The 20,735-nt window shown below is 40.3% G+C and overlaps 1 protein-coding gene across 2 annotated transcripts in view; it reads right to left on the reverse strand.

The window, feature by feature from the left end:
- The window catches only part of CFAP43 (cilia and flagella associated protein 43), a 64,106-nt gene that overhangs the window by 26,834 nt on the left and 16,537 nt on the right, over window positions 1-20,735 (reverse strand). Inside the window, exons 8-20 of one of the 2 annotated variants that reach the window (XM_019502773.1) lie at window positions 20,245-20,321; window positions 19,390-19,521; window positions 17,717-17,833; window positions 16,293-16,373; window positions 12,216-12,364; window positions 10,551-10,654; window positions 8,499-8,552; window positions 6,938-7,107; window positions 5,776-5,928; window positions 5,123-5,253; window positions 3,536-3,701; window positions 2,705-2,818; window positions 1,013-1,090 (exon numbers count right to left, since the gene is read on the reverse strand). In XM_019502773.1, coding sequence (XP_019358318.1) covers window positions 1,013-1,090; window positions 2,705-2,818; window positions 3,536-3,701; window positions 5,123-5,253; window positions 5,776-5,928; window positions 6,938-7,107; window positions 8,499-8,552; window positions 10,551-10,654; window positions 12,216-12,364; window positions 16,293-16,373; window positions 17,717-17,833; window positions 19,390-19,521; window positions 20,245-20,321 — 1,526 coding nt within the window. Of the gene's footprint in view, window positions 1-1,012; window positions 1,091-2,704; window positions 2,819-3,535; window positions 3,702-5,122; window positions 5,254-5,775; window positions 5,929-6,937; window positions 7,108-8,498; window positions 8,640-10,550; window positions 10,655-12,215; window positions 12,365-16,292; window positions 16,374-17,716; window positions 17,834-19,389; window positions 19,522-20,244; window positions 20,322-20,735 lie in introns of both variants that reach the window. The other variant, XM_019502772.1, reaches the window with a different exon arrangement.

The following is a 20,735-nucleotide window of genomic DNA, read 5'->3' on the forward strand; positions in this document are numbered from 1 at the left end:
AAAATACTCCACTTAGGATGGAACAATTGAATGCACATGTACAAACTGAGGAATGACTGGCTAGGCTGCAGTACCTCAGAAAAGAACCTGGAGCATGGTGGGCTATGAGCAAAATATGAGTCAACAGGGTGATATCAGTGTAAATATAAATAATAGCATACTGGGCTGTATGAACAGAAGTGTTGTTAGTAAATCATGGACAGAAGAACAAACTATACAGAATTAACAGGGAGGTTAGAAAACCTCTTCATACCTTGAGTGCCCCAAAGTACTGCTTCCACTTCCTGCATAGTAAGAGCTGACACAAAACAATTACTTCTGGAACAACTAACGCATGGTAACTCCCTTCTCCTTTACCTTGATATAATTTGGGCCTATGCTATTTGACAGTTCAAGACCAACATATTTCAGGATGATCATATTGATCCTAGTCTCTGCAAGGCACTAAGTTTCCAGTATCTTCAACACTCATATACTTCAAGGAGAGGTGAGGGGAGGTATACACTTCCAAGATAACATTGCCAGGTAGGGGCCTTCTTTGTGAGCTTAGTTCTCTATTCAGTCTCTAAGGGCATTTGTATTGTAGTGCTCTACAGTCCTTGTAGTGAAAAGGCAAGTAGAATGGTGCACACATATACTAGTGAATCAAAGTGAGACCAGTTTATAAGGCACTACCTTACTCCCCTGTTGGCAGCAGTCCAGGGGTATAGCAACATCAGTATGTGTGCAGTGAGCAAACAAACAGGAGCTGGCTGGTGCACTGGGAGTTTGGCTGCACAAGATACAGAGATGGCACAAATTATGCTCTCTCTAGTACAAGGAGGAACGAGGAACCCCTTTGATACCTGACTGACTTACAAACTGGTTCCTGGAATGTGCCATAGATGGTATACCTATAAGTTGCCCTTTGCCCAGAGTGCTAGAGCTCTGGGGTAGGTTTAATCAAACTAAACCTGGCAGCCTGAATCAATATCTCTGTGTAAGTGACTTGTAAATGATTTCAAACACTCACAGTTTTACGAAGACTTTTAATTCCTTTTTTCAGCTCTTTTTTCTTGTCAGCAAACTTCTCCGTCTCTTCTTTGATAGCCTGACATATAATAAATATGTTACTGAAGGATGAAAATAGATGGGGATAATAAAAAAGAATTGAGTAAAAATAACATTACTGTCAGGAAAAACAAACTGAGTAAAAATCCCCACAGGGGTTATTAATTGAAACAACAAATGATATTGCCCCACAAGTATCTTTGTGGGCCCAAGCCCAATATTCTTATTCCCAGGAATCTTCCTTCTGAAGCCTACAGGCTTGCTCAGAGGAACAAAGACTGGGCAAAACCAACTACAAGAGCTCTCCAAGGTGGAGATTATATTTACAGATTCAAAGTTTTGTTGCTATACATTTCATTTGGGCTAATTAAAAAGAAAAGGAAAAGAATAGGTGGTACTGATTCAGGAAGAGATAGAGACTTTGAACTGTGGGGGTAGGGAGCAGTCTCACTGCTGAGGCAATACATGTTGCTCACCTCTACTCTGAGCACATCAACCCCAGAAACGAACATGCCAGAAACACAGGTTTGGTACATGGTGCTAGGAATGACCCTCCGGTGTCTTCATCACCTCATTTTGGGGGTTGATGTGCACAGAAGAGGAGTGGATGGATAGAGTTTACTGCCTCTGCAGTGAGATGGCACTCTCCTCCTGTTGCCACCTACCCATGGGCTCCAAAGTCTTCCTTGTTAAACTTTCAGGTGAAATTTTACAATTCCCCTGAATCTCAGTGATTCTGGATTTTGTTTCTTCCACTCTCCTTTACAGTGAATTCACAATTTTATGGTGTGCAGCTGCCCTGCTAGAAGCTGAATGGGGATGACCTGGAGTTTCTTAAGTTTTTAACCAACACAGGTGGGGAATGCGCTCTACCCCCAGGTGCCTCAGGCAGCCATTCCCAAGATCATCCAGGGAAGATGATGATATATACAGACATTTCCTTTGCTTTCTTTCCTTGTCCCAACCCAAACACAGACAGTATACACAGTAATGGCTAGTATCGGAACCATTTTAGAAAATTATACATACTAACAATAAAAGCAGTTGTTCTAAAGAACATGGATCTCAATCTCCTCTCTTCCCACTCTCAGGCTAGGGAGACATTTTTGTTTTCCAAAGTTTGATCCTTCAGTCACATTATGAGTGTCCCCTCAGCCTTGGCCTGCTATACCTCCAGGATCTCTTAAATTTTACATCAAAATCCTGAAGACTGATTTAACAATGCTGTGGAATTTAGAATGACCCATGTGAACAAGGGGATTCAATTGCTTGGTTTGCTATTGATCCACATATGTGATATTTTGAAAAATGGCTTTATGAGCTTGTGCAGCAAGCATATTTGCCTGCCAGATGGCTCCAGTTGTCAAAGTCATGTAACCATTATGGTTGGTAGTGTTCAAACACAGAGCAAAAGGGTAGTTCCTGTCCAAGGGAGCTTGTAATTATGAGCCGAGGATTTCAAAAAGCAACGAGTGATTTTGGTTGGGTTGCTTAACCAACAACTTGGTTTTCCAAAAAACTTAGCATGCTGTGTCTGAAAAATCAAACCATGAAAGAGAGTCAAGTTTGGCACCCAGAAATTGAGTCTTCTCACAAGGCACTTGTCACTTTTGAAACCCTTTGCCTTGATTAGGTCCCTGTTCTATAAAAGCACCTTCTGTATTTTCTGTTTCATCCATGTCATTTCACCGATGCTGACTGAGTTCAAGTTAATGAAGCTTTCATCTTCATCTGTCAACTCCACACTTGGTTGCTTCTGCTGTTTTTCCTGAAATGAAACATTTCTGAGACACATTTACATATTCATGTCCACAATGTCCGGTGCCGACAATACACATTCCACACGTACATTTATTCATGCATTTTGGGCCTTTTATAGAAAATTGCATCAACTATATGAGAGTTCAGAGAAAAAAAAGGAAGTGTAAGACTTCAAATTGAAGAACTCTGGTAAATAAAAATTCATAAGGAATCCTTTGCCAAAATGGATATTAAGTAACTGTTATGTTGGGGCTTGATTCTGCAAAGCAAACAACTACTATCTTAAATAATCCCAGCAAATTCCAATGCAATTTTTTTTTGTGCAAAATTGGAAAAACTTGTATTGCATTATCATCTCTCAAACTCTGGCTAGGCAAAAAGCCACAACTTTACACCTCTCATGGAAAAAAAATGATGTTAATAAAAATTAATGGCGTATGGCAGATTTGAACAGATCTAGTATAACAATGGTGCTCATTTTCATGACAATTCTGTTCCAGGATAAAGAACTCAATTTTGACTATAGGCCAAACCTCAGGGGATCTCCCCTCCTTCTCTGTTAGCTTGTTTAGAGGCAGAGACCCTGCTCAGGATACAGCTGCCTTTGCCTCTTCGTAATGGTGGATCAAGCTTTGCCTTGAGTATCTACATAATTAAATCTTTTCCTCATTTCTTTTAAAATATTTTCTTTTATGTGTTTCAGTTTTTTATGAAGTTTAAACACCTTGTGTCCCTTTTCAGAGGATAACGGCAGAATGGATTTTGAAGCAGCATGGCAGTCTCTCATACATTTTAGAACATTATTTTCATTGTATATGGAGTTGTTCAGAACAGCAAGAGTGGATTGCCAATACTCATCAGCTTCCTTAATGTCAACGTCTCCAGTCATCCTGGTAAAAAAGGGGGAAACGGACATGGTTTATTTCTGTATATTATGCAAAAGAATGAAGAACTTTAAACCCCTTGTTACAATACATTAATGTGGTAAAAACAGAGTTTCTATTCCATAGGAAGTTCCAATATTTCACCATTTTTTCATCCATCTTGGGACAAAAGTCAAAATATTGACATTTGTCTGAACAATTTTGACCTGAAAATTTCAAACATTTTGTTTCAACATTTTTAAAAATCAAAATATGATGTTTTAATATTCCCCAAATCACATTTTGGTTCAGGTTGGGTCAACACTAATCTCTGCATCTGCCTGAGCAGTTATAATTCCTTATTCTTCATACTGCAGTGCTCTGTTCAGGAGCCAGCTTCAATGACAGACTTCATTTTTCAAGAGACACTGTGGTCTTTTCCTGTGGCTGAGGTTTTGCAGTGCTGCACAGGATTTTTGTGTGTCCATATAAATATGAATCTAGTGGACTTCTGACTAATTTGGGGCTATTAGGGAGCTTGTGTGTAGTACTCATTGGAGTATAGCGATCTCTATGTGATTCCTGTGCACAGGTCTTAAATGCATTCATTAGGAGTATGAGTAGGTTCCCCATTTTGAGGTATATTTTAATCTTAAACTTTTAATTGTAACCTTTCAACACCATCACATCGCCTTCTACATCACAGTTGCAACCACAGATTACTGCAAACAGACACTTTACTTCAGCTATATCACAAGTTCTCAGAACAGAGCATCAGATTCCTATTGGTTAAAACTACTCTCCCTTGCCTATATCTGGTTGGGAGAGGGATCATTGATTTGACTGACTTACAGCCATGACCTAGAAAAGACCAAGAACCAGTGAAAAATTTTAATCCTTCCTGAAACATATATTTTAATTGCTTTAATGCTAATAAAATGATTAAACTGCAGCACTGGACAGAATGAGTATATCATGATTAGATATGAATATTGATATTTAGAAATTTAACTGCTAAGTGCACTCACACTCATTCCAGAATACCTACAGGTAGCCTCAGGTCAATAATTTATTTCCTTATCTTGTTTTCCTTTTTAAGTGTTTAGCTTTTTTATTCTTCTACAAACATCTGCCTTTTCCAGGGTTTTACATTTTATCCTTAAAGTGCCCTATATAACTAATCTCAAAGATAGACATAAGCCTGAACTGTAGGCATAGCAAGACCGATCAGCTTACTCAGGTGATGTCAGCTGTCTGCTGAGCGTTCAAGTTTGGTAACTCAACCTGCTGTTCCAGATTGTATATTACACTATTCAATTGTAGAAAAGATAACAAAACTGTCACATAATGAAACAAATTCTACTAAAGGCATTAAACTGAATGCAGAGCTTAGCCTGTTTAGTCACTAGTATTTACATTGTCAGTATTTTCTATCGTCTTATACGTACTTCCATTTCAGACACACAAGGGCACCATCCTCTACACCATTGATGAGCACGGACTGGCCATCCTTTGAAAATGCCAAGGATCTGATTCCGCCTCCCTGATATGAATGGCAATGTGCCCGAGCAAATGTTTCCTGGAAGAGTTACAGGTGCATTATCGTGTCAGGAGCAAATAGATGGTTATTGAAAAGCTTTTCTCTAAAATGATATTGCTGTGCTTCCTCATCTAACATGCACCTCTGTTTTAGGATAAACCTTTATCCAGAATGCCATTAAGAGCCACACACCATAGCAGAACATGTGGGTTTAAACATTTGACCAAGTTTTGCCTGCAGCTTTGAGGTGAGCTGTTGGGATGGAAGCAGTAGGCTGATTCTTTAGATGAGTAGCAACATTATCTATCCCGTAACTTACTGCATAAAAATGTAAGCAGGAAGTGATCATAGACAACTTCTGAAAACAAAAGATTGGCACAAAAAAAGTCACATTTGTCATATACATAATCCCATTTCCTTTTTGTTCTTCAAACTCAGCACACATTTCTCTGTAAGATTTTACATTTGCTTTCATTAAATGATTCCATGCAGTTTAGCAGGAGAGCTGTTAACACTTCTCCACTGCTCTAATCCATACAGGTGCAATGTGTTGATGCCTACCAAAGTAACACTATTACGGATAAACAAAAGTCCATCCTCCGCCACTGAGGCCAACCACTGGTTGTTGGGTGACAAAAAGAGGAACCCCCGTCCAGACTGATTGCTTTGTATCCTTTCCTCCGAGAAAACAACTGTTGGGTCTTTCAAGATTTTCTGTCGATACAAAAATATCAGACAACAAATCAGATGGCAGAAGTACAAACAGCAAGCCAGGTAAAACTGAATGACAATAATGACAAGTAGCTTACTGCAATGTGAAGGGTTTTGCAAAAGGTATAGGCTAGGGGGTGAGAAAAACTGGTATTGTGATGCAGTTCTCACCCTCTGTCATTACCAAAAGGGCTATACCAGATGTTTTAGGAACTGTAATCAAGGGAGATACCCGATTTGAAACCTCATTGCTCAGACAGGGAAAGGCTACTTGCAAGCTTTTCTTCTTAGAAGCCCTCAACTTTGGAAATGAGCTTATTACTTGGTTTACAGTAATGTGAATCTGTTAGCCTGCCAGGACATAGTTCACAGGAGTCCATCTCTTTCTTCCCAGGTGTTTGGATAGGTGTGGGGGGAACTGATGGCTAGAGTTTTGATTGGAGGGGGTGTTATTTTTTTGGGGAAAAAAGCCCTATTTTCTTTTCTGTCTGATTTTCTGAATTGGAGAAATTATTGAATTATTCTCATTTGTGGCACATACCTAGAGATCTGGATAGGCACCTTTTCACTGAAACTGAATTACAGTCCAGGATCCTGACAAAAGGAAGAAAGGAAAGCAATAGAGTATGAACCCTGGACTTCAGAAAAGGAGACTATGGCAGGATCTCCTGGGAGGCCTCTTTGAGGGGGAAAGGAATCAAGGAAAACTGACTGTATTTTAAAAATCAGGTGTCAGTTATAATGCAGGTACAGTATGTACTGTTTAAAACATACACAACACTGAAATGATCTCTCTGGGAAGGTGATAGCCTGTGATGCATTTCTCTTGGGCTGAACTACTGCAGTAAGCACCACGTAGGCTACCACAAAGGACTGACCTGTTACCTGAAAGTAGCAAAGATGCAATTTGAATAGATTTTGCTTATTTGATGTTCTGTTCACTTCACCCATTGCTTTCATTGGAAGATAACAGTATTTTATCACTACCCAAAAAATGGCATGAGGAACATACCTTGCTGGCAAGATTGTATTTACAGATGAAAGGTGCATGGCTACAGTAGCCATATATGGTGCCATCCTTCTGCCTGACTGCTGAGCTCAGTGGGTAATCCAGTTCATACTGCTGCTTCTGAATGACCTTCTCTTTTAGCAGGCCTCTTTCATCAACACACTCATCATTGTCTATAGGATTAAGAGAGAGAAAAGCTGGAAGCGAGACACTATCAATAGAGTAGCTACTTCCTCCTTTAAAAGAAAATAGTGGTTACGAAAGCCTGCTAATATCAGCAGGGGGAAGCATTATCTAATACTCCAACCAGAGGGCTGGGAGCCAGGATTTCCAGTTTTAACATTGTCTCTGCTAGTTTATCTACACTGCACCTGTCTAGGACAGGGGTGACCTGGGAACACTGATGCTAGGTACACCTGCCCCTGAGCTCCCACATCACGAAACAGTGTTTTAATCCACAAACCAGACAGAGTACTAACCTACCTGTTGTCCCTAGGCCACAAAACAGCTGAGAGAGAAAGCATCCAGGCAAAAAAAGGAGAACAAGTCCTGTTAAGATGTACATGTCTTCCACAGGCATAGTAAGATGGACACAGAATTCCAAGCCAACAGAGCCATCTTAGCATAGTTAAAATTCCCTACTGGAATGAATGGAGATATGCACCAGCTGTGTAACAGAGGCTCTGCTTCTGGAAATGTCTAAGAGCTGCCCACTGAAATGAATGGAAGACTGTGCAGTTCTGCAGAACAAAGTGGAATTCACCTCCAGGGGCACAAAAGCTGGTATAAGTCCCCACTGAAGGCATAACAGGACTACATGGCTACCCATATGAAGTAGAGATGCCTCCCCAATTCTGATAGTGTATGCCAAGACTTTACCAGAAGCCTATTAGAAATCTATTGAGTGAAAAAGAAATAGGGTTAGCCTTTAAAGTCAATTCCAACTCCCTCCTTTTTCTAATACTGTACATTTTATCAGTACTTTTGCTGTAATAGCCTTAAGTTTAAATGCTTTTAAAATATTGCTTTTTGTGTACTCCAGTGGATGTATGGATAGACAGAAAGTCATTATTATTCATTATATATTAACTGCTAATGTTTCCTGTAATAATGTAGATGGTCCCTAGTAATCCACTGTAAATCTGGTGGGATAGCGGTAATTCTTCTTTCCCATCTCTGTCTCTTTTTGCTGCCCAGAACTGCTGTTTTGTGTTATGTGTTTGTATAGTGCCTAGTGTGACAGGTCTCCATTTGTGGAGGATCCCTGGGAACTACCCTGGTGAACCCAGTTAAAAATAATAATCGTTTGGTGATGGCACTGTGATACCAGAGATAAATTACCTCTCCCTCTATTCTCTCCCTACTTATTGCCTTTCTTGTCTCCTCAATTCATCATGAATCATGTGATTGAGGGAAATCTCCAGACAATTTTATTAGAAATCCTGTAGCAGGATGATGCATATAGTAGATAAAACTAATTAGACTGGTAGCCCTTTGTGCAAGGGACTGCAGTAGCATGTGCAAGTTTGAAAGGAACACCATAGAAAAGATGCATTTCATTTACCTATTGTGAGTGTTGATGGCAGACAAAAGATTTCCAGTCTTGCTCTTTTGATATCTGCAGGACAAAGAAGTGCCATCACCTCAACTAATTCAGTGTCCTTATCATAAACTGTAGAAAGGCCAAGGACTTCGCTGCTCAACACTGAAAGCAGATGGAGACCAACACTTAAATTAGTTTACTGCATGAAATTTGTTCTCATTGGGGAACCATATAAAACAGAATAGGAACACTTAACAGTCTGGTTTTCAAAGGTGCTGAATGCTCAGATCTGCAGATGAAGTCAATAGGGACTGCAGATGCTCAGCACCTCTGGAATATCAGATTTTTTATGGTACAGGAAATTTTGAAACAGGAGTTCCTTTAATGAGGCTAAACTACCTCACATTTCAGTACTGACTACTCTGAACAGGACTGGATGAAAGCCTAGCAGGGCACTGATCCAGCTGGAAAATATCTGCCAGTTATTTAGAACCATAACTGTGCAAATTTGGCAAATATTCACTTTATGCCATTGCATACCAAGTCTAATCCTCAGGGGTGTTGCAATCAATGAAGCTTCATACATCCAAATATGACCATGGAATTCAAACAATAAAACAACATATTTTAGGCTCCAAGTTAAGACAAGGATACATACTACCCATGGTGGATCCAGCATTTACTAAAGGGGGGCATGGCACACTGCCCCTCAGAACATGAGGAGGTGGGGATTAGGCACAGCTGGAGCCCCAGGGAGAACTGGGCAGGGCACAGGTGTGCAAAGGGGGGATGGAGACAACCACCCCCACCCCCTGATGCTCCCAGGAGTGGGAAGGGTGATCCAGGGCTTCTCAAACTGTGGGCTGTTGAGAGTGGCTATGTGGGGTGCTGGGATCAGCTGGAGACAGAGGCAGTAGCATGCAGGTTCCTCCTTCCAGCACCTGCTCCTCACTTGCCCCCACCAGCAATGTCCCCTGCTGGATGAGAGCAGGTACTAGCAGGAGGAACCTGGGTACTATTGCTGCTGTCCCTTGGTTAGTCCAGCTCCCTGCACAGCTGTTTCCTGCAGAGCAAGGCCTGAGGAGCCCTGGACATCCCTTCCTGCCTGTGTCAGCTAGGGACAGGGACAGTGGCAGAGCAGAAGGTCATCCTTCAAGCCACTGGGTGACACCTCCAGTGGAGGAGTGGGCAGGGAGCAGATGCTGGAAGGAGGACCCCGCACATTGCTAATGCTACTCCTTTGCTAAGCCTGGGTCATTTGGAGCAGCAGTGGTGGTGGCAGAAGAGGGGTGCGACCCAACTGCTGCACCTCTACATCTGCCCCGATACTGCCTGTCAAAATTAATTATTAATATGTTACATCATTTTTATCTCTCAGAAGGATCCTTGTAATCAGTTAAGAAGCCTGCAGTTGCATCATTTTGTCTTCTTTAATACTGATCAGCAAAACTGACAGACCTAATGGTCCCCAGATTAGGTCCATGTGATGGAGCTTTGTGACAGTACTCTGTTAATGGGACATAGAGTAGTAAAACTCAACATCAATCTCAGCCCCTCTCAGAGTGGACCTTGAGGAGTTCTCGCAACATTTTCACTTTCTTGGGCAGAAAGATAGATCAAATGATTTATTTTTCTTCCAATGGCTCATCTGGCCCATAATGAGGAAATAGTACTAATGCTGCCTTCAGCAAAATTTTAAGAAAAAAATTAGGGCCAGGCCAAATTCTAGATGTGACCCACGTTTGAATGACAACTTTACATTGAACTGCCCACCCGCAAAGGGAAAAAAAAAAAAGAAATAAAGGAGAAGGGCTCAGTCCTGGCAGCAAATATATTTATGTCTGAATCCCAAGGCAGCACCAGCATTTACTTTGGAAAAAATAGATACAACCAAGACAGCCTCCTTTGCTGCCACCCTTCACAGCCATTCTCTCCCAGTATTAAAAACTTTGGTTTCTAATTAACATCATTTGTTAAAGAAAAAAATTTAGAAATCAACTGTGTCACCATTCAAAAGTATTCTAATGCCAAATGCAGAAAGTACAAAAGAATGAACACTCTTACATATATTACCTAGGTATCCAAGAACCTCAAATAATTTTGAGGGCCGGGCATCTAAAATAAAGATATGTCCTTCTGCAGCTCCAGCAATGAGATATTGACCACCCTCATCATAACTAGATAAAAAAAAAGTCAATCTGCTTAAAACAGTTTTTTGTCTGCGCGTGATTAAATACAGATTACCCACCAAACAATTCAGCAATTCAGTAATTCATAGGGCCTAATTCTGCTTTCAGTTACACCACCATAACTGTGCACATTTTATCTGGGTGCCTGGACGTAACTGAGATTTAGCAATAGGATTTACACAGCGTGGCCTGATCAAAAGCCCACTGAAGTTACAGTCTTTCCATTGACTTTAGTGGGCTTTTGATCTAAAGCTAGAAATGTAACAGAGCAGCTTTTTAGCTACATAATTAAATCTCTCATTCCTCTTAGTCTGCCACTTCAGACTTTATTACATGAATCTCTCCCTGTTTGTTTTATTAATAATTTATCTGTGATAATAATGCAAAAGGATAACATCCAACTTCTCAAATGATAGGTTGTTTTATTAATGTTTAACAGATTCAATATGAATTCTATATATAAAAATATTGTAGATTGATAATTATCATCTCCGCTGGTGCTCATCCAAATGTTTACATTTATTTAAAATCACCAATATCAAAATGAGGCTTCTGCTAATGGATTGCTACAGCTATTTCTATAGAAACCAGTACATTTGTGAAATGTTAAGAAAATAATAAATAGTAAATAACTGACACGCATCACGGGAAAAACAATGGCTTGGAGGTTTACGCAGTAGGTTTAAAATAGCTTGATTCATTGGAACCTTAGGTTTAAAAATCATCTCAGATTGTTTTAGCCTATCTACCTCTAATAATAGATACCATGATTTCTATGCAATTACAATGCATGGTTGATCTGTCAGAAAAGAGCTTATAAATCAATACCTTAATTGCTCTCTGTAAAATTTTTCAAAGATGGGGTTAATCTCATTGTCTTCAGTCAAAGTCTCTCTTCACTACTGCTGTGTAATGTGCTATGTACCAGTTATCTGAGTAATTAATTCACTTCGAACTAGAAAGGTGGCCAAATTCAAAAGAAGTGATTTCTATCTTTTTGTTGTTATAAAAAGATTATTTGAGAATTTTTTGATAAAAGGTTTTTGCCAAAAATGCTATTCTGTCAAAACCCACACTCTGAATAGAAAAGGGTCACAGGAAATCTGTTGAAACAGAAGATGCTCCTAAAAGTTTTGAAATGGCTTAAAATAGATCGCTTTGACATTTTTAGAATGAGTCATTCTAATTTTTCTTGTCTGAAAGTTTTCATTTTGAAATTTAATATAATTATAGAAACAATTAATAAGGATAGACACTGAAACAAACTGTTTTAACTGACTTAAAACATTCAGATTTGGTGCTTGTGAAATACTTTTCGTCCTATTTTGGTACAGAAAATGTCTTCAATATCTTAAGCATTTCCATGGGCTTACATTTCCTGGTCGACTCCAGTTTAAACCACTTTACAGAGGAGAATACTCTAGCAAAGTAATATTGTTATACATTGTCCTTATCATGAATTCATTCCACAATGTGTCACTTGTGTTCACACATCTCTTGACAGACTCAGAGTCACATCTTTCCCTGCACTTTGACATTACATACTTACTTCAAACAGAGCACAGAAAAGTGGGTAAGAAGAACTCGGTGAACCACCCGTGGGGTTTTCACTTTGGTAGCATCAATGAAATGGACATGACCTGTTTTGGTGCCTACAGCAACACTGTGTGAGGAGGGGCAGCAAACCAAAGCAGTTGCCTAGTTGGACAGTAAAAAATATTAAGCATCTCCACAATTGCATGAGATGGCATTTTAGTATAAAACCTGCTTTGCTACATGAATTTTCTCAAATCAAAAAAAACAAGTGTTCTACATGCATAAAACTTCAACTTGGGCAAGTTCAGAAAAGTTCATAAAAATATTATACTTATAGTATATTATTATACTATGGATGTTGGAAATTTAAAAATCACCCTTATTCCCATCTAATGATTTACACATACATATCCTCCAAGTTCATCATTAATCCTTTTCTGCACCTTCACCCCAACCTGGCTTGGAGTGAAATTAGTTAGCATTCAACCAAAAACTGTTCAGAGAAGTTTGCTGATGAGTACACCTGCTGAGAAAGACTATTTTCTGTGCTGCAAAATATTTCAAGATTTTGATATTTTTCTGTCTTTCAAATCACCTTTCTACCTTTCATATCAGGGCAGAACAACTACATTTTGACATGTTTTTCAAAATAAAATTCCAATAATAATTTATGTCAGATTAATCAGACAGCAGGATAGTTTTGTACCTTATAGATTAACTAAATCAGAGAGCTATATAGCATAAACTTTTGTGAGTCCATGCTCACTTCATACAAAGCTCATGCTATTAGATATATGTCTTACTAAGTTAGTCTATATTGTACAAATCTACCCAGCCTTCTGCCTGCCTTCAGACTAACACAGCTGACTACCTCTCTCTGTAGGTTAATCACCACATGTAAGATTAATACATTTTAAATTTTTTATTTCAGTTCTGATACTTTTTTACATTTTTAATCTATATTTTCCATTTCAAAATGGAAAAAAAATCATTTGGGAATAGAACATCAAAACTTTTCATTTTGAAAATGTCAGAATGGGTTATTCTGATATTAAAAAAAAATAAAACAAAGTATCAAAATCAAAAAGATTTAACAAAGAATGATTTTCTTAAAATGGGATGTTCTAATACAAAACTGTTCCACTGGAAATTTTCTGACCAGCTCCAATGTTGACCAACAAAGAAGAGTCCAACCACAATGGTGTAATGCTTTGTAAATGAATTAAGGGAATGCCTGGTGTCCTACAAATTTAGGAATTTACAAATGAAGCTGTCCTACAAATGTTTCCTATGGGAACGTTAGAAGGGATGCCATGGAAGTAGCATTGTTTCTGGGAGAATGTTCCCTTATGACTGATGGCAGCTCCACCTTAACTGTCTCACAGAACAGTTGTATACTGCCCGAGATCCAGCTCGACAGCCTCAAAGATGATATTGCTGCACCTTTCGATCTCTCAGTTATGGATACAAAAGTGCCGAGAAGCCATTCTGAACATCTTACATTTTTTCAATTAAGGTTCAATGAATGCAGCAAAGCCTCTACGCAAGGACTGAGGCTCTGGGAAGAAGGTTGATCTGCTGCCCTGAAAGGAGGTCTGTAATGACTTTGAGCAGGAATTTGGGATGAGTTCTTAGAATGACTTTATCTGGGTAGAAGGCAGTAGAAAAAAGATCTGCCATAAGGGTTTTGATCTAACCCATTCCGCTTGCCAGTGTAATTGCTACTAGCTGTTTTCATGGAGGTGAGTATGGGAGAACACATTGCATAGGTTTAAATGGTGCTCTTACGCTCTTAGTAAGCAAAGGAGGACCAAATTCAAGTCCCACTTTGTGAATGAGTTCCTTACTTGGGAAAAGATAGCCCCTTAAGAAACCTGAGGGTTGTCAGGTAAGATAATATGTGTCCATCCCTCAAATGGCAGGTGGAAGGCTGAAATTCCTGCCAGGTGGACCTTATACTGAACTGGTGGAAAGGTCACTTTGCTTGAGATTCAGTAATCTAGTATCTCCAGTATGGTAAGCCTGACCTGGTCTATTTGATGTCCTCTTGATCCTTTGTGCTTATGGCTAAAAAAGTCACCAATCAGGGCTGAACATTCTTGGTCTGCCTGAGAAGGCCAGACAGCAGCAGGCTAGGGAGGGAGTAGAGATCTGGGTAGGGAAATCTAGAAGGTTTGGAATCAGCAGCAGTGTCTTAGGATCATTTACCAAAAGGAACAAAAGATCATGATACCACGACTGTCTAGACCACAAAAGGGATTGTAGTATTAATAAAGTTAATGGTGTCTAACAGCTTTTGACCCTGTTATTAGAAATATTTGTGGCCAAGTTAAAAACTTTGGATAGTTGTTGTTTGAAATTATTTGCCTAAAGACATATCATGAGGATATAGGTTCAAATATGCTGCTTTCACTTCTGTTTTTTGCTGAGACACAGCAGGGACTTGTTAGCCTGAAGGAATCATTTTTAAAAGTGAATCTCTTCCCAATTCCTTTCATTTTGCTGTTTAGTGACATGAACCAGGTTCATCAAAGACCTGTTGATCAAGCTTTAGTATACATACTGCTACAGTCTAGACAAATGTTCCAGCTGAACTTTTCCTCTGCAATTTCTAAGTATAGGCCTCCATATTTTATACCTGTTTTGAATGTTTTAATGCTGAAAAAGAATATTTTGTTGCAACTGGTTCACTTTTGTTTTGTAAATACGGGAAGGGCCATTTTTGGCATGGTTTAGTGGACCACTGTGGTCAGTATTTTAATTATTATTGGAAATAGCAGCAGTGAAAGTTATTTCCAGCAGTATCCAAAATAGGTTATGTACTTTCCAAACCAAAAAGAAGGTGAGGTCTTTATCCACAGGGGTTTCAGATTTAACAATTAAAAATGTAAGTACGTTAAGTAAAGGTAAATTCAAAAGGTTATTTTTTAAAAGACAAAAGCTGTTCTGTGAGGTTTCAAAAGATTTAAAATATCCATTTTTAAAATGTAATTATCAGTGTATAATATTTTAGAAAATTAAAGGTAATCATAATCTTGAAATTCTAACAACTGTTGGACTGGAGATTTCCTGGGGTTTTTTGTCAAGAAGTATAACATCAGGTACGAAACAAAGAATTTAATTCAACCTTAAATTGTATAAACTTTTAGTTAACAGCAAAAATTCTTTGCTTATTCTATCTAAGAAGAGCGAGTTTTTGTTAGTAAAGCTCCTTTAGTCTCATAAAATGTACAGGTGATCCTCTGTGCATAGTAAGTCTTTTGTACCAAGTGAGAATAATTAAGATTCTGGTCACTAATGACCATGGCATGCGAGTTTATGTCCCTTATCAAACCTGTGTGTTCAATGCTAAGAAAAATTTTTGTTTTTTATTTTATAGCTAATGAACTGATTTATATTTTTCTTTCAAAAGGCCTTTCTGGTGTCTACCAGCAAGGACACAATTTGGCTGCATAGTGGCACAGACACACAAGGTTGAACTACTGCTGACAAACAGCTTTTTGCTTTTCAAATTGTTTTATAAAACATGGTTAACGGGATCAAAATGACAGAATGCACCAGCCGGCTGCTCGGCTAGCACTCAGTAGAGACAATTTAACATCCTTATTTTACATTTGGAGAAACCAAGGCACGGGACAGAGTAGAGATGTATCAAAGTCAGTTGGCAGGCTAGTGGCAGCCAGGAATGGAACCCAGGTCTCCTGAACTCCATCCCAGTGTGCCATACACTAGGCAGCACTGGCCTTCGGAAGGGGACCTCATTGTGGAACAGCTGCAAAGATGTGGCCCTGAACTTGGTGAAGTGACTGGAAGGTGATGATGTACAGTCAACATTTTAGAGGTCCTTCCCTTTGAACTACATTGAATAAAAAAACAGGTCATCTCTGAAGCTGAGAGAGCTGGGTGTGAGATCCACGATTTTCCTGACCCATTGGGCTCTACACAAACAAACTTTCAGTACTCCTAAAATGTTAAATTCCAGGCATTTTATTTTTTGACAAGTGTTTTGCAAAACCATATTCTTGTGGGCTGTTTTTTTTTAATTTGATGGCTGTGATTGGTTCAAATGTAAACACTCAATTATCTGTACCTGTTTATTGAGGCTTAGCTTGCTGATGCAGGTCCCATCCTCCAACAACCAAAAGTGCACTTCCCCTGAAATTGCTACAGACTGTTCAACAAGAGAGAACACTTTGATTAGAGGTGGTGGCAGGGAGGAAGAGGAGAAGGAAATAAACAGGAAATAGACAAGAAGCAGGCAGTGACTTTCTATGGAAAATAAATGCAGTAGAAATGACCTACAAGAGAAGAACCAGTCTTCACACAAGAGGATCATCTGCACCTTGCAGGACTAATCTAATAAACTCTTTCTTCAGGGTCATGTAAAAATCTGTAACTCACCCTCAGCTCTTCTAGAAAAGCAGAAACATTTTGTCATTGCCATACTCAAAATGAGGAGGCAGATACTTCAGCATCCTAAGCTCCTTTAGGTTGGCAACCTGGGACCTTCCATACCTGGTGAAAAATCAATACACCTGGCTCTAAACCAAATCCTGTAGGGGACCCTGATATAAAGGAATGTCAAGGTGTTTGCAAATCAAGAGACATACAGCCAGGACATTCCCATGTATCAGATGTCTCTTGCTCCTGGAAAAATCCGTAGAGGCTGCAGGAAAGTAAGCTCATGATGTAGCAATCTCTCACTATTCTAACCTGAGTGCTGGAAAAGCCAGTGAGAGCATGGCAGTAAGGGCACCTATACACACGACGGACCCCTGCTTTAACGCATGCTATTTAGCACGTGTCAGCACAGACTTGATTAATCGAGTCTGCTGCGAGTCTGCTGGCACATGCTAATTAGCATGCTCTAGCAGTCTCCACATCATGTATATTTAGTGTCCCCATGTTTCAAAATGGCAGCGGGGGCACTTTAATTAAAGCTCATCAAGCAACCTTTACTTAATGTGCCCCTGCCGCCATTTTGAAGCATGGGTGCCATAAAGCCACCTAATTCAGCTTTCACTATCTGTACTGAGCCCAAATCCAGCACCAGTATCAACCTGGAGCTCAGAGTGAGCCAGCAGCAGAGCCAGCCTTAGAATTTACTAATCTGTGGTTTAACCATTATGCATCCCAGGGCTAGATTATAATCTCAGTCATATTAATTTAAAGATGAAATAAGCCTTGCCATTTTACACTGGCATGACAAAGGATGTGGACAAACAAAATAGATATGAATGAACTTCTGAATAAAAGAGGGCTAGATTTAACCTAGTTAGCATGGGGATGGGTTGGACTGGAGAAGACAAATGAAACCATTACAATGGACTAGCAAATGTACATTCATGAGCAGTAAGTCTACCGCACTTTCAAATCAGTAATATTGTTTGCATGCATAGATCATAATGTGAGTGAGCCCCAGTCTCTAGAACACATCTGCCTTTCTTCCACAGCAACATTTTCAGTATTTGAGAATAACCATTATTACAGTTAATAAATGAGCAGGTCCCTTACCACACAGTATTTGTTTCCTGGAGTAAGAAAATCAGCTGACAGGAAATGACTGCTGGATGCATCCAAGAGCTTGACAACTTCCTCACTGGAAGTAGGTTTATAGATATAGACTGATCCCTGACAATTGAAAATGATAATTCATTATTTAGCTATAGAGTGTTCAGTAAAAGCCTTCATATGTCCACAGCTTTCTGAATTTGCTCTCTAAGCTTTTACACGCATCTGATACAAGAAAAAAAGATGACCAGAGACTCAGTGAGGTAAGCAAACTGAAGGCCACTGAACTGAATTTAGAGGATTAAGTCAATTTACACAAACCTGATTTTCAGCTAGTGCACTTCACTTGGATCCAGCTAGCCACAAAGCTGGATTTAAAAGCCTTTAAGAGAGCAAGGAACCAGTCACAGAATCAACAGGAACAACGGAACCTAGAAATCCAGACCTGCAGTCTCTTGCTCCGCCCTGTACCCAAAGATGGTTTTTTCCCTCTCCTGAATTATCATGGAAATTATGTGTAAAAAGCAAACTATCAAAACATTAAAAAAAGCCAAATGAAATTATATAAGGATAAGGAAATATAGAGCTTATAAGGAGAAAGAGAATTTAAATTTCCCTTTGCCCTACCTCTTTGATCTTGATACTGCAAAGATTTATTATGTACATGCCTACATTTACACTTAAGAGTCCCATACTTTAGCTCTTACCATTTTACTGCAGGATCAGAAATAAGACGGAGGTAACAATTATATGTACAAACCACCATCTAGATGATCAGAAGACATCATTTTGTACTTCATAAAGGTTACGTTTTATACTAGTGCTGGTCAACCTTTTGGCCTCATGGGTCAGATGAGTCATAGAATCATAGAATTAATTAGTTGGAAGGGACCTAGATAGATCATCTAGTCCAACCACCTGCCATGGGCAGGAAGGAGCACTGGGAGTGGCAGGGGTCATAAGACCCCAGCCAGGTGCCTATCCAGTCTCCTCTTGAAGATTTCCAGGGAAAGTGAGAGCACCACCTCTCTGGGAAGCCTATTCCAGGCTCTGGCCACCCTTACAGTGAAGTAGTTCAGAGTGACACAGAGCTGGTCTGCAGGTTGGATCAGGCCCCACATGCCAGGATCAGGGCCTGTGTCCTAGGATCAGGCTCTGGCACCCCATACACCCCCACCCAATCCTGCATACCAGGACTGGGTCCTGCACCACCTTTGCACACTGGGACCCGGCCCTGCACCACCCCCATGAGCTGGGATCAGAACACGTGCTACCCCCCCACTCAGCCCTGCATGCAGGGATCAGGATCAGGCTTTTTGCCACCCTGCTTGCCCAACTTAGCATGCAGGGCACACTATGAGGCCCTTGGCGCTCTCCATGGATCCAGAAATTTGGCAGGATGGGAGCGGTAATTAACACTGGCACTGCTCCCCACCCTGCCAGATTTTCAGATTCATGGAGCCCCACAGGCCAGGGGACAGATCTGGCCTGTGGGCTGGGGGTTGAGCACCCCTGTTCTAGAGAGACTGGTCCAAATTCACTGTGGGTAACAGTATTGACTTCGGTGGGACTATATTATGGGTGAATTTGGGCAGAGAGATTCCAACAGTGTTGTGCAGCTTCTGCAGCTGGCATGGACATCTTGTCACTTAATATTATCATGTCACATACTGTACCTTTTCTGTTTCTACTAGCAATCTGGAGAAATCAGGGGAGAAAACAAGGCTGGTTATAGGTTCCGATACATCCAGGTACTTTTTCATTGTATAGAATGAGCCTTTGGTCTGGCATATATGCACAACGCCATCCTAGGTAGAAAAATACAAATCCAAGAAAGATACAGACCATTTTTCCTAACAGATACAGCAAAACTTCACTGAGAGACCTTCTGAGAACTCCAGCTACATCAGGATTCCAATGTTCCTTGCCACAGATGGTCTTATTAACTTTTATCTTGTCTGTACATAGGAGATTCCCAGGTCAAAATAGTGAAAGACGTTCTGTAAAAATCTAGACTTAATAACAGCCCATGTTTAATTTTAATGGGTCTGATTCTGTGACCAGTTAACACTCAGGCACCCTGATCTGATTTAACTGAGACAGCACAGAAATTTTTCCCTCTTGGGTTTTGAAAGAGAACAACTAAGCAAGATTTTTACTGTTAGCTTGTGTCATGCAAAAAGGAAAGAGCTGGACTACTAGCACAATTAGCAGGACAACTATCTTTGTAATTCTGTTTTTCTACATCCATTCCCATTCTTTTCCATTTCTTTAGGCTCCTTAGTTCTCATTGGAAAGCTCTTTATCAACAGCTTTTCACCAATAAACACAGGAATCCTAACCACTACTTGCATATCAGACTTTCAAAACAATGGCATTTTCTCTCTATGTATGTTGTTTCAGATTGTAAACAGCAGTATATGTGTAAGACTAGCAAGAAGTCTCCTTTCTACACCTTTTTGCTTCTGTCCATAGTGGGCTCTGCAAACACACTGCATGAAGCTGTTCAGGGAGTAAGGGGGATTTCTTACACTTCCCGCTGCATACAGTCCATTTTTATGAAAAGCCATAGCGAGCACAACAGACTGCTCCATGCCCTCCTCTTGACCTTTGGGGAAAGCAAAATCAACAGAAGATAATTAAAAAAAACCCTAGACAGCCCATCTCTGCTCCACACACAAATCCGGGGGGCATGTGCCCCCCATGCCCTCCCCAGAAGTGCACGCAGCTGTGGGGAGCCACACACCCCGTCCCTCTGGATAAGCCACTTGTGGCTCCGTCCCACGACCCATCCTGGCCCCGGGGCCCCATTCACTCCAGTGCTTGCCCCTGCCCGGCTCCTTCCCTCACTGCGGGGGCCTTGCTTTGCCCCCCAGCTCCCATCCCTTCCCCTCCACAGAATTACCTGCTGGGCACTGTCTGTGTATGTCTCTGTCTGTGTGTGTCTGTGTGCATGTGTATGCATCTGCCCCTCACTCCTAAGCCACAGCCCCCCAGCCCTACTGCTGCCCCTCACTCCTGA

The sequence above is a fragment of the Gavialis gangeticus genome, unplaced genomic scaffold (assembly GCF_001723915.1).
Source record: "Gavialis gangeticus isolate Ggan-Ray unplaced genomic scaffold, GavGan_comp1, whole genome shotgun sequence".
Taxonomy (NCBI): Eukaryota; Metazoa; Chordata; order Crocodylia; family Gavialidae; genus Gavialis; species Gavialis gangeticus.